Raw genomic sequence first — 13,809 nt, forward strand, 5'->3', positions numbered from 1 at the left:
AAGGGAGAAAGAGGAAAGCAGGTGCTGGGGCCTGACCTTGCTGGTCTCCAGATTTTCTTGGCAGCACCTTCTGGAGCGGGGAGAGCAAGTGGGTCTTGGAGCAGCTCTCTGCCTCCTGAGAGACTTTTTGGGGTGCTGCTTGGGGGTCATCAGTTGGAACTGTTAGGAAAATTAATCCACAAACACCAGAGGTTTATGTCCAAAAAGGAGACAGAGGAATCCTTTTTGGCTTTATTCGAATAAAGGGAGAGGCCATGGGGCATTCCCCTGGGATCTCTCAAATTTTTGGAGGAGGCAGCCTCCTTTTTATCCCAATTTCCCAGCCGCATTTCCCTTCTCTCTTTCTCCATTGGCCGAGGTACCTGAGAGGTTCAGACTTCCCAAAACGCCTGATACCACAGATTTCCCTCTAATGTATAATCCTCCCTTTTAATTGTTAGTTCTTACGGAATTTAGGGATTTTTCTTCCCCATTGTTTCTTTCATCTTTCAATGTCTAATTTCATTTACCAGTAAACCTGAAGTTTATGTGTAAAAGGAAATATCTTTTTCCATTCATCAATCAGTGGAATCCTTCCCATTGTTTCTTCTGTCTCCCAGTGCTGGTTTTATCCACCAGCAGACCCATATCTTGTTTGTAAAGACAAATCCTCTATTCCTCTCAGAACCCCCATCCTCCAGCCCAGCCAGGACCCTGCACTCATCCCCAGCCCCTGCCAAAGGCCAGCAGCCAGCAGGTGAGAGAGTGGCAGGGGGACACCGTGTCTCCCCATCCTCTGGTTGCTACGCAGGTCTAAAAATAGCCCGGGCAGTCCAACAAGGAGGGAGCATCCCCTTCTTCCAGGAAAGCCAGAAGCGCTCCAGGCCTGCGTGCGGCGGTGCTTTGTTTGTCAGGAAAGCCCTTTGGTATCTGCCTGGAGCGTGGATGTGAGAGGAGCCATCTGCTCGGGGACAGGAGGTGTTTACACCAGCCCGGAGCCTCGTCCCTGCTGGCACCCCCGCCCTGCTCGGAGCTTGGCCCTGCTGCTGAAGGCAGACGTCTCTGTTTATGAAAACACCGGCTCCTCCACTCTGGGAGCTCCCGGGGCAGCTCAGAAATCCAGCCTGGCTGGTGGCTGCTGAGAGCTGGCGTGGTGGGTGACAGCGGGACTGCCACGTGCTGCGGCGGTGTCCCTGCCGTGCAGGGCACTGGGAATGCTGGCAGCCTCCCCAGAGCTGTGCCCTAGGGCTGAGCACAGCCAGAGCAGGGGCTGGAGGGGCTGCTGGGCTGCAGCCCATGGCTGAACCACTGGCCCCTAGGGGACACCACGGCACCAGAGGGTGTTTTGGGGTTGCAGGCAGACACCTCTCCCTGTGCTCATGTGAAGGTGTTGGTGAGTCAATGAGACAGAAAGGAGGCAATTAAAAGCAAAGCAAAACACCTTGGCCTTGAATATGCTCCCAGGAGAGGATGAAGTACTCCAAGACGCCCATCTGCCTGCACTGACCCAAGAGGACACGGGATTAGCATTAAAGGGAAAACTTGAAGAAGTTTTTCTGAAGAACAGCAAAAAAAAAAAAAAGCCCAAGTTTTCAACCTTACTTCCTCCCTGCCTTTTTTTTTTTTTTTTCATTTTTGTCTCCCTACAGAGAAAATCTTTTTCATTTGGATCCTGCTGACACAAATAACCCCAGGTTTCAGGCTGAAACATCAGCAATCACCTCTTTCCATTGCTGGCCAGCATGGCAAGCTAATTTTAACCTCCCAAGCTCCCTCCCATCTCCTGGAGGTTGTCCTGTTGCAGCCAGGGAGTGCTAGAAAATAGTGCATCGCCCACTCATCCAGCCTCCTTCAAGGGAAATATTTATGTGATGCCAAAGAGAGGGTTTCCATGGCAGTGATGACTCTAGCACTGTCGCCTTGGAAACCACTTGAGGCCATCTTGAAGGGTTTGAAAATCCCCTTCAGAGACAAATAAGGAGAGGGAGAGGGAAGGCCACTGGGATCAGAGTGGCATTCTGGTCTCCCCTGACTTTCCTGTCAGCTCCTTGCCTGCTCCCGCTGCCTGGGTCCCTGCCCGTGCCGCTGGCATGATTCGTAGTCCAGGTGTCGCTTCAGGGATAGACCCAAAGGAATGAAGTGCTTTGCAAATAGAAATGGCTCCGTTGGTGCTTCCTCCCGCTTCCCAAAGCATCCAGCAGTGACTCTGGTGTCAGGGCACTGCTCAGCCCCAGAGGGGGCTTCAGGGTCACTCCCCTGCCAGCAAACACCAGGGTGAGATTACTAGCGCCTGCCCAGCTTCAAGCACCGGCTGCTTTTGGAGCAGCAAATGCACAGGTCCCACGTCTTTGACAGCCCAAGTCCCCATCACACGTGAAGAGCCCCGTGTTTCTTCTGAGGAGCTGCCAAAATCTGAACCACAGGCAGGAGACGGCTGCTGGCAGCAGAGCGCTCGCCTGTGGTGGAGGGAGGAACGCACCTCCGTGTCACACACATCCCAGGCTCAGCCCCCGCATCCCCTGCTTCAGCTCCCGCATCCCGCGCTTCAGCCGACCGAGCGCCTTTGGCCACTTATGCTCCCAGCCTGCAGGAGCTCTGCCACCGGCAGCCAGTCCATCTGGCTCTCAAGGACACCAAGAACACGGCGGGGAGAGCAAAGCTTTCTGAGCAGATGGACGGCGAGCTCCACGATGCAGCTGGCGGCGGCAGGGGTGGCCAGTGTCACTGTTTGTTCAAGATAGAGGATTGCTTTCTTTGGGGTTTTGCTGAAAAATATTAGTTATCTTCTTCATTTTGTTTAGGGCAATCTAAAATATTCTCTTCTTGCTCCCTGAGCTGCCTCCATGCCGAGGTGTCAGCGGCTCTCCAAGCCAGAGCTCTTCCCTGGCACCCACGCTTTGCTCTGCAGAGCTGCCTCCCACCCCCACTTACAGGTACCTTCACACCACCCCTCGCCCCCTGCCTGCCCTCCAAAACCCAGCCACCTTTCCCAGAGGGAGATACCTGTGCAGCGCTTAATCCCTCAACCTAAACCCAAGGGAGGGTCTGGCCGCAGTGCCAGCACCAGGGTAACTCACGTCTCTGCATCCCACTGCCTGTGCCAGGCTGCCTGCTCCTGCCTGCACCTCGAGGATGGCATCTGGGGGTGCCAGGGGAGCACCCAGGTCGCTCTTGACCTACAGCATGTGAAAATCCTCATTTCTATTGATGCAGCTTCTCATGTCTCGAATGTTGAAACACATGGGTGTGAGGCCCGGGGTGTTTGGCTTTGCCCAGGAGGGAGGTCCTAGCATGCTGTGTGTCGCAAAACTCATGTCTGGCCAGTGCTGGCCCAGGTGCCGGGTTGGGATGCAAGCTTAGAATTAGAAGTGTAAATCTTTATTCATGGGTGTGAGATGTCCCAGCCAAATCAGGGCACCCAGGTGGGGTTTTTTATGAGGTTCTTACATCCATCACATGCTCGGGTACAACACGAATTGACTGAGCACTGACACCCACGCTAACAGACCTCCAGTCACAGTGAAACTTGGCAAAGCTGCTCTGGTTCTGCTTGTCCATGGATCCAGGTGTCCTTGAGTCCCTCTGCAGTGACTGACCTGTGACATCAGACGAGCCTGGGAGGGCCTCAGAGCCTGGGATGCTGTGGTACCTTGGTCATCCCAGAGATAAAGCTGTTCTTTATCCCTCACGGACTGCCCTAAGCCTCCAAAAGCAAAATCCTTCTCTCCAGGGCCGGGCTGTTTGTTTTACTTCAGCACGAACAATCCCAAAGTCTTCAATAAAACTCCACTACCCCACCACGTTACGGTGTGTCATGAGAACCAATATGTATTTTACCATTAACCCACTTCCGTGCTATAAAGAACCGGTGCGGGAGGGGATGCGGGACCCTTCGGGGTGGGTCTGCCGGGGAGATGAACCGGGGAGCTTGTGGAAAGGCCGGCTCTCTCCTGCTCCTGCTGCTCCCGCGGGGGGCTGGCCCCCTCCTGTGGGCGGCCGCGGGGCCAGCGCGTCCCGGCAAGGGCAAGGGCTGGAGGGTCCCGGTAAGGGCAAGGGCTGGACGGTCCCGGTAAGGCAAGGACTGGAGGGTCCCGGTAAGGCAAGGACTGGAGGGTCCCGGTAAGGGCAAGGACTGGAGGGTCCCGGTAAGGGCCGGCGGGGACTCGGTAAGGGCAAGAGCCAGCGGGTCCCGGTAAGGGCAAGGGCCGGAGAGTCCCGGTGAGGGCAAGGGCCGGAGAGTCCCGGTGAGGGCAAGGGCCGGAGGGTCCCGGTGAGGGCGGGCAAGGGCTGGAGGGTCCCGGCAAGGGCCGGCGGGGACTCGGTAAGGGCAAGGGCCGGCGGGTCCCGGTAAGAGCCAGCGGGTCCCGGTGAGGGCCGGCGGGGTCCCGGCAGGCTCCGGCAGCCCCGGGGCTCTCTCTGCCCGCGGCAGCCGCTCCGCCCGCCGCCCCCCGGCCCTGGCAGGCTCGCGGGGCCGCCCCCGGCCCGCCCCCGGCCGGCCCTACATAGCGGCGGTGCCGCCCCCGCTCCCGGCCCCGCTCCGCCATGGCCCCGGCGCTCCGGCTGTGCGCCCTGGCCCTGGCCCTGCTGCCCGCCGCCGTCGCCGCGCAGGAGGTGGCCGGAGGTAAGCGGTGACCGCGGCCCCGCCGTGAGGCTGGCGGTGGCCGGCGCTGCTCGCACAGCGCCCCAGAATCCCGGCCGGGCCGCCGCTTTGGAGCCCGTTCCTGTGGGGTGTCCGCGGCGGGAAGCAGGCCGGCACCCCGCGGGTGCGGGTGGCCGCTGGTCGCGGAGCTGTGGCCGCTCGGAGTGGCAGTGAGAGCCGGGAGGGGAGGCCGTGTCCCTCGCCGGCAGTTCCGCGGAGCGGGATCCAGCGCAGCCTGGTGCGTCCCTTCGAGGTCGGGAAAGCTGGGTGGGTGCTGCAAGTGGAGCTTTGCTCGCCGCTTTTCCGGCTTCCACTGCAATGGAACTTCCATGCCCGGGGCAGCTGTGGCTGCCCCATCCCTGCGAGTGTCCAAGGCCAGGTTGGACGGGGCTCGGAGCAACCCGGGCTAGTGGAAGGTGTCCCATGGTAGGGCGAGTGGGACAAGATGGGCTTAAAGCCCTTGCTACCCAAACCATTCTACGATTCCATGATTTGGTGATGATAACAGCTCAGGTGAGAGAGCTGCTTGCCTTCCCTGACCAGGGGGCAGTCACTGGCAGCCAGGCTCCTGCTGATGGCCCTGTGGAGGGTGGGGGAGAGCAGCTGGGGCAGCCTCAGACCAGGAAGAAGACGGGTGTTGTGGGATATGGATGTGTGTCCAGCTGCTCCTCCTGGGGATGGAGCATAGCCCCCACAGGTGCTGCGCCAGGTGGAGAAGAAGTTGTAGCAAAGGGTGGGGACGACTGCCTTCAGAGTCCTAAGAAGTCTGCCCCCTCTTCCAAGCCAGGAACTGTTCTCCATTCACTTCACTCCTCCTGTAGCCAGCTATCAAAAGCATTACCCAGGTGGCTTCTAGCTCAACAAGAGCTGCTGTCCTGTCTCTGTCCCTGAGGAGGGCAGTGCTTCCTGTGCCGTGCCATGTGAGCCGGTCACCTGAGATGGGGCATTTGGACAAACCAAATCCTGAAGGGCTGTGGTGTCCCCAAAGCAGCCCATTCCTAAACAGCTGTAACTGGGTGCCTTTGCCTTAATGACTTGGAGGATGATCCCCAGCCAGGGATGCCAGGAGAGGGGATATCCTGGGGGAAAGCAAAGCCCAGTTAAAACCACAGGCTCTATTTTTGCCCACCACTGGCCTCCTGTGGTGCGGGAGGGTGTTTTGTAAAGAACTTTCTTTTGGTAAAGAACAGTCCTGGAGCAGCAGAGGCGCCACTGTGCTTTTCTAGCCTCAGTTGAAGAACCGGTGAAGATGCAGCTTCAGAATGTTTAAAACCTGCAATCTCAGCCTCTCTGGTGTGTAAACACCCTTATCTGAGCTATGTTAATCAATTGCCCAGTTGTTTGGAAGGCTATACAGAGCATGTGACTGCTGACAGTGGGTCATAGCTGAGGGTTCCTGCCAGCTGGAGGGAGAAAATCCAGCTTTGCTGATTGTGAGAGTGGAAAACAAGCACCTCTGGGATTGATTTTTTCCTGATTACGACACTGCAAAGCAATGATCCTTCATCCAGCAGTGAGTGGTCAGGCAAATTGATTTGAGTTTTCCTTTTAAACCACTGTCAAACAGGCTGCTGCTTAGACTCTTAAGCAGGAGTCAGTTTTAAATGACTCATTCTTGAGGGTTTGGCAAACCACCCTTCCTGCAGATCTGGGGAAGCACACCAATGAATTGCAGGTGAATATCCTGTAGGAAGACATTTTCCAGGAGCACTGCTGGGAGCTGTAGCTAAGCTCAGAATGGGGGCTGGACTGGGCCAGCTTGTCCTGTGTTCAGGTTCAGACCTTATCCATTCCCCTGCCCAGCTGGATGCATCCCATGGGGATGCCTTGATCCTTGGTGGCTCTGGTCCTGAGAGCCACCTGTGTCTGTAGAACTGGGGTCTCCCTCTGCCAGATGGGGGTGGAAACAAGTTCTGAACATGAGCACAGATTTTGGCTGCAGTGCTGCTCCCATTGGCTGGACTGTGTCCTGCTGAAGAAAGATTTGGATGAACTGGCTGGGGTAGGCTACAGCCCTCATGTGCAGCAGGCCTCCTGCAGGATCTGTAGCTCTGTCTGTCCCTGTGTGCTCCTCTGCCTCTCCTGGCAGCAACTTCTGTGTCTGGAGCTTGTTTGCTTGAGCTGCTCCATCACCTGGTTGTACAGGACTGTATCACCTACCCACTGCTTGCCCTCATCCTCACAGAGTGCCTCCAGACCAGCTCTAGCTGTGTCCCCTGGCTGCCCTACTGCCATAGCTGATGCTCAGGCTTTTAGGGAAATAAAACCCAAGAGAGGAACTCACAGCTTAGGGCTTTGTCAGCAGAGCAAGGCAGAACTTGCCTTGCATTTGGGCCTCCCACCGTGACACAGAGCACACAGCTGAAGCTGGTGGCTCTTGCAGCAGCAGCATGCACTGCTGCTGGCCCAGTGGTGGGTAGGAGCAGGCTTGGAGGAGCCCAGAGTTTTAAACCACTGAAGCTCTTCAAAGTTCTGAGGTGTCTTTTTTCCTTCCTGCAGATTGTCGCCAGTATACGAACAGGAGCTGTGAAGAATGCCTGAAAAATGTCACTGTGAGTAGCAGCAGTGAGACTCCCAACCTCTCACTGTGTCTGAAAAAATCTCCTTCCTGGAAGCAGGGCTGGTCCCCTGCTGTTGTCCCAGACATGCTGCAAATGCCACCCACCTATGAGGGTGAGAGGGCAATCCCTCTCCGGTGCTCTGGAAGGAGGTTGCTAGAAACTGGGTGGGTTTTGTTGTGTGCTTTTTGATCAGAGTAATGGAATTGCTGCTCTGCTTCCTGATGGATGGGCAACGTGCTTGGAGAAGGGACTGAGTGGGCTGGGCTGGCTGGTCAAGTTCCCCTCCAGCAGCCGGGCCGTGGCACTGGGTGGGTGCAGGATGTGTACTGATGTCCTGCCAGTCCCTGCTGCCTTATCGCAGATATCAGCAAACTTGAACTTGAGTCAGATCTTGCAGCTGATGTAGCCAGAACCAGTTTGACCAAACCCTACTGAATGCTGGGGTTGGGGGTTGGAGCCACCAGGAGAGGAGCGTGCAAAGCGCTGCAGATGGTCTAGTGGCTGGACGCATGCACACCTCTCCTGCTCATCAGCTTTGTCTCAAAGGCTTTCTCCTTATCCCAAAAATAAACACGAAGGATTTGTGTTATTAATGGTGGGATTTTTAAGGCTGTCCTGGGCAAGGCCAGCAGTTGGCTCAATGATCCTTTTCAGTCCCTTCCAGCTCAGGACAGTCTACAATTCTAAGCCAGAAGAAGGATTCTCAGCACCTTTACTTGCTCTAGAACTCTGCACTCCCCTCTCCTGCCCCTCCTGGTGCGATCTGGGCTGACACATCTCTCACTCCTGAGCACCCTGTTGCTGCCGGGTGATATCTCGTGAGCCAACAGAGGTGGCCTTGTGCTGTGGCTGCCAAAGCAAAGCGTGGGTCACTGGCAGTGCAGCAGTAACTCTGTGCTGCCTGGTTCCTGTGTCCTAGTGCCTGTGGTGTGCCAGCAGCAGGAGGTGCGTGGAGTACCCCGTCCGAAGAATCCTCCCCCCGGCCGACCTGTGTGAGCTCCGCTCCGCACGCTGGGGAGTCTGCTGGGGTAAGTGCCAGCCTGGGGTGTGACTGTGAGAGTGCCTGCTGCTGTGGGAGGTTCTCCTGCCTCCCCATCTCTCTGCCAGTGCAGCAATGACAGGCTGAAGGCAGTCAAGGTTCTGCAAACTTCCTGAAGCGTGGGCGGGGAAGCAGAGTATGAGCAGTTCTCTGCCTTCTGGCAAGTAGGACCCGTGAGGATTTAGCTACTCCAAAATACATCCCTTATGCTTTGGTGTGATGGAGGCTCCAGACGTGGCTAGCGCCTGGGAACAGGAAGGTTCTCTGTGGGCCTGTGCAGCCTTTCCTGATGTCTGAATCCAAGGAGATCTCTCCTCTGCAGCTGGCATGTCACTCTGTGCACGGCTTCTGCCTCTTCACGTGGCTGCTGTCCCAGGTGGGCTCCTGGAACCAGAGGTGTGGTGACTTCTCTGGGAACCTGTGTGTGCATCTAGTGCTGAGTGTACTGTGGTCCTGCTCAGCTCTTACCCACCTGAGAAAAAAGCTCTTCTAAAATTACCCCTGCACATGCAGGTCTCCTCTGGGAGCTTTTTCTGGTGGACAGCTGCCTCTCCTCCCTGCTGCTCTGTTTTCTGAAGGATTTCTGGAGAGATTGCCTTGTTTAGACCAAGCTTAGTGCATGTTCATGCTCAGACAGGAGCCAGCTTTTGGGGGCTGGAGCAGGAAGGAAGCAAGCTGGGACCTGGTTGCTCTCACCCAGGGGATGCCTGATCCCCCCCATCTCTCACTCCTCGATGAGGAGCCTGGAGCTGAATTGCCATTGCCTGTCATCTTTTGTGCTCGAGGCTGGGCTCTCCTGTCGGCCCACAAGAGCTCAAACTGCTCTTATGCTTGTGGAGGAAGAATCTCCTCTTTGTGAGCCCTGTGGTATGCTTTTCTGAAACTTCTGTAAGACCTTGAAGTACTTGTTTTGATGTGAGTAGCTTCACAAAAGGTTTCATTATAGAAGATCACATTCCTTGGCTTGCAGAACTCGCTATAGAGGAGATTAGTCTTGTGGGAGATTAGCTCTTACGTGATTCTGCATTTTTGGTGTGCGTGACTTAGCCTCTGTCATCAGCTCTCAGGAGGAGTGCCTGCTGCTCTGCCACAGACCTCTCTGTGTGGGAAGTGGGGAGCTGACCCCCAGGCTCATCCTGAAACCCCAAAAGGGTTTCAAAAGCACTGACACCGCTGCAGGCTTTGAAGATAATTTCAGTGGTGAAGTCAGCTCAGGCTGGAGTACCTAAAAGAGGATCTATTTAGAACAGATGAAAGGAAGAAGTCTCTTCCAGTGAGGGTGATGAGGCACTGGCACAGGGTGCCCAGAGAGATGGTGAATGCCCTAGCCCTGGAAACATTCCAAGGTCAGGTTGATAGGACTGTGAGCAGCCTGGTCTAGTGAAAGATGTCCCTGCCCATGGCAGGGAGTTGGACTAAATGACCTTCAAAAGTGCTCTGAGCAGGTTCAGGTGCACTGAATTTCTGCAGCCTGGATATTGTGTGCAAAATGGCTCCTAAACAAATATTTCCACAGGTACAAGTCTCTGAACAGCCTGAACCACACTTGGAAGAAACTCCTCTCTGTTGTTGCCTGAAATCCTTGGCATCTAGATGTGTCATTTTTGGCTGGTGTCTCTACTGCCACTACTGCAGGAGTTGAGTAGGATGAGCAGGGACCAGGGCTCACGGCTGCTGCCTCACCATGTTCCAGCAGGTTTTGTTCTGTGTGTGGGCAAGCAGAGCCCCCCAGCCCTGGGGAGACACGGCAGTCAGGTGCAGGAAGCAGGACTTGGCCTTCAGCTGCCTGAGCAGCACTGCTGGCCCCAACCTGGTAAATCCCAAGAGATTTTGTTTCAGTTTATCTCTTGCCCAAGAACTTCAGACACCTCTAAGTGCTCTTCTCAACAGAGATGACTTCTGAGGCTGGCTCCCATGGACAGTAATTCCTCCTTGTCAGAGATCCTTCCTTAGCCCTGAAGCATTCAGTTGTTGGGTTTTTTCCCTTGATGGTTACTTTTTACCTGGATTAGTGATTAAGATAGCTTTGCTCCTGTATCTGCCAGAGGAGTTTGACCTGAGTGCATTTGTCCTTGCCTTTCTTCACAGCCAGTAACTGAGCACTCCTGTTAGCAGGTACATGTGCTCAGCTGGTGCTTATTTGTGGGTATCAACACTTGCTACATCTACATTGCTATATCTACATTGTTATCTACAGCTAACAATGTCCATTTGCTTTCCCAGGTGGTTGCACATCTCCAGCCCAGTGACTGAAGCTGCTGGTGACAGTAGCTGTATGTTCATAAACAGGACAAGAGAAAATGGCTGTAGGATAAGAGGAAATGGCCTCCAGTTGCACCAGGGGAGGTTTAGGTTGGATAGCAAGAAAAAGATTCTTCACTCAGCGGGTGGTCAGACAGTGGAACAGACTGCCCAGGGCAGTGGTAGAGTCACTCAAAAAACACAGAGCTGTTGCACTTGGGTACATGGTTTACTGGAACACCTGGCCGTGCTGGGGGAACAGTTGCACTTGATGATCCTTGAGTGCTTTCCCAACATTAATGATCCTGTGATCCTGTATTGTAACCCCAGGCAGCTCTGTCTGTGTGTGCTAAACACGTTTTTGTCAAATCCTTCAGTGAACTTTGAAGCCCTGATCATTGCCATGTCCGTGGTGGGAGGAACGCTTCTGATCATGTTGGGGGTCTGCTGCTGTTGCTGCTGTTGTAAGAAAAAGAGCAAAAAGCAAGTATCGGGGGTCCCCTGATTGTGAAGCAGCTCAGATGCAGCCACGTGCTGCTGCAGAACTGAGAGCTGAGTGCACTGAGGGGCTTTTCTGTCTACCAGGCCAGACAAGGATGACGAGAGAGCAGCCAGGGAGCGGGAGAAGAGGCGGGTGCGGCAGGAGGAGAGGTGAGTTTGTACCTCATGCCCTGAGGCTGCAGAATGATTTGGCTCCTGTCTGTGCCATCAAACGTGATCCCAGGAGGCACCATGGGGCTCAACACATGCAGTCAGTGGCTGCTTCAGCCCTAGCTCACACACAAGCCTCATTAGGAATGTCATGCTGGGGTGACTCGTGGATGTAGCATCACAAGTACTGTGCATGCAGCTCCCCGAGGGCTGCTGACGTGTGGGCTCTGGTGGTCCCCAGAGTCTCCCTCAGGTGGGAGGCTGAGCAAACCTGCCAGCCTGGAGCTCCCTTGGTTGGGATTAAGGAAGGAGCTCTGGCTCTTCTTGTTCCCTTTTGTATCAACAGTTACTGACTCATGGCTTTTCTGTTTGCCTCTCACAGGAGAGCAGAGATGAAATCACGGCATGATGAAATCCGAAGAAAATACGGTACAGTGCTGACATGAGTGGTTCAAACTGAGCTTTAGATGAAGCAGCCTCTGTAACTGTGCTCCTTGCCATGGTTACAGCTCTAGATGAGACTTGGCCAGCAGGGAAAATATGGTCCCTGCTTCTCTTGGCTCAGAGTAAGTGTAGAGATGCTGGGGTCATGGTGTGTGAGCCCACACAAGGGCTATTTTTCCTGGGCAGGGAAGAGGAAGTGTATAATGTTCCTCAGAATGTATCCTCAAAGCTTACCATGTGGGAGAAGCTGATGGAGCTTGACTGGAGGGGAGAAGCAGAAGCTGGCAGACACAGCACCACCATAATGCTGTTGCCTTTCAGGCTCAGCCCTCCAAAGTAGCCCTGTGGTGAGCCAGCAGCCCGGGCTGTGGGGCCAGGTAGGAATCGGAATGCCCACAGCTGCAGGAGCACAGAGCAGGCACCAATCCCACCCCAATCCCACTGGTCCTCTGTGCCAGCAGTGGTGTCTCAGTCCCCTGGGGATGGGAGTGCACCGCCTCCCTCCTGGGGCCGAACTGTCCCTCAGGTGAGTCCCATGGACCTGGGCCAGGTCTGGATGTACTTGAGGAGAACACCAGCTTGGAAGGAGGCAGGGAATATCCAGTTCCTCTGTGCAGGAGAGGGTTTCTCCAGCCTGTCCATTGGGGCTGCCAGGGGCTCTGCCAGTGTCTGGCTGTGGAGCAGTTGGGCTCATGCATGCTGCACTTGGTGGTCTCTGGCTTTGGGGGGGCTGTAGGGAAAACTAGAGACCTTTCCTCTGCCTGCAGCTGCTGCCCACTGCAGGTCCAGGTTAGCCAGGAGATCCCAGGGCCTCTGGATGGGCTGACTCCTTTGGGGAAGAAAGAGCAGGCAAAGCTGTGCCTGAAGGAGCTCCTCATGGAGGAAGCACCTGCCTGTGGAAGGGCTGTGCTCTGGGCCTGTCTGGCCATGTCAGGGCTGTCTTGCTGCAGCCTGACCCCAGAGTTTGCAGTCTTGTCCTTTGTGGCTGTTCTTCAAAAGTGTTGATCTGGGAAAGCAGTAAACAGCATGGCATATGGCTTGTTGCTAGCCCAAAAGTGAGCCCCATACCCTGTATTGCTGCTTCCCAGTCTTGATGCAGGAGCAAGGAAGCAAGTCTAAGAACAGTTTTAATTTAATTTGGGTCTGGGCTCTCTGCTTCTAAGTCCAGTCTGACAGAAGGGATGTGCAGAGGGAGCACTCCAGAAGATTAGGCAGGCTGCTTTACCTGAACTGTACATGGACTGCCTGGGAGAGGAGTTTGCCATCAGGTCAAGCTTCTCAATGGATGTCTCCTCTTGTGCAGAAGGGGAGAGTGAAACAGTGCTGACTGTGGGCACTGCTCAAGTAAGAGCAGGTGTTTTGGGAGAACTGCAGCTGGGATGCTTGAGGATGCTTTAAATGACAAAGAATTATTTCCTAGGACTGGTTTTCTTGCTGGCTGTGACCACTGTGGGAGCTGCTGTCTGAACAAATCTCTCCTCTTTTCTAGGCCTGTTCAAGGAAGAGAACCCTTATGCAAAATTTGAGAATTAGCATCTCCAGACACACCCACTGACCCTGGTGAACAGTGCCTTCTGCAGAGCCAAAAGTCTCCAGGCTTCCCCCCACCACCATGGTGCCACTTCAACTGCCACAGAAGATGACCCAAGTCCTTGGTGACACCATTGTCCCCACTCCAGGTGCTTGGTCTGGCCAGAGCTTTCCTCTTGCCCTGCTGGTGCAAGAAACCGTGGTGGCAATACTGGAGAATGGAGCATTTCCTCTCACTCACCCCAGGGTGGTTGTGGTGTCCAAAGCAATGCATATAACAGTCCGTGTCCCAGCCAAGGGAAAAAGCAATGTCACACATCTCCCTCACTCCTGCCTCACCAAGAACACTTTATGCACACAGAGCTAGGCTCTTCTGCTCTGCCCCCCTTTTTACTTCTTTTAGTATATGCAAAAGCCAGCAAGAGTTTCCTGACAAGGGTCAGCAGGAGGCTTTGGCTGTCACTCCAGGTGCCTGCACTTAGCCCAGCACATTAGCAGTCCTCTCAAAGAGCACAAGTTTCTGGTGATCTGGTGCTTCCAGGAGGAAGGTCTTCTGTGCACCTTCTCACTTGCAACTAATCTGGGGAAATGCCCCAACTCTCCTACCTCTCTGTGCCTTTCTAGAAAGGTGGTCTTGGGCTCAATGGCCACATCTGTTAGCAATACTGTAAGTTTCAAGTGCATTTACAATATGCTGACTGTATATTAAACTGATTCAATTACTA

At 54.8% G+C, this 13,809-nt stretch overlaps 1 protein-coding gene across 1 annotated transcript; it reads left to right on the forward strand.

The window, feature by feature from the left end:
* Positions 1-4,472: 4,472 nt before the first annotated feature.
* Positions 4,473-13,809, forward strand: LOC119704702 (PTTG1 interacting protein). Its single transcript, XM_038146314.1, has 7 exons — positions 4,473-4,600; positions 7,118-7,170; positions 8,099-8,207; positions 10,837-10,942; positions 11,045-11,110; positions 11,493-11,539; positions 13,044-13,809. Exons 1-7 carry the CDS (start codon positions 4,522-4,524, stop codon positions 13,085-13,087), a joined length of 504 nt encoding a protein of 167 aa, XP_038002242.1. The 5' UTR covers positions 4,473-4,521; the 3' UTR covers positions 13,088-13,809.

Source organism: Motacilla alba, chromosome 9 (genome assembly GCF_015832195.1).
Source record: "Motacilla alba alba isolate MOTALB_02 chromosome 9, Motacilla_alba_V1.0_pri, whole genome shotgun sequence".
NCBI classification, from domain to species: Eukaryota; Metazoa; Chordata; class Aves; order Passeriformes; family Motacillidae; genus Motacilla; species Motacilla alba.

Excerpts from the sequence above, each read along its gene's own strand:
- LOC119704702 (XM_038146314.1), top strand. The coding sequence starts at position 4,522 with ATGGCCCCGGCGCTCCGGCTGTGCGCCCTGGCCCTGGCCCTGCTGCCC. Across the intron at positions 7,171-8,098 it reads AATGCCTGAAAAATGTCACT|TGCCTGTGGTGTGCCAGCAG; the intron begins GTGAGTAGCAGC and ends CCTGTGTCCTAG. Across the intron at positions 10,943-11,044 it reads TGTAAGAAAAAGAGCAAAAA|GCCAGACAAGGATGACGAGA; the intron begins GCAAGTATCGGG and ends TCTGTCTACCAG.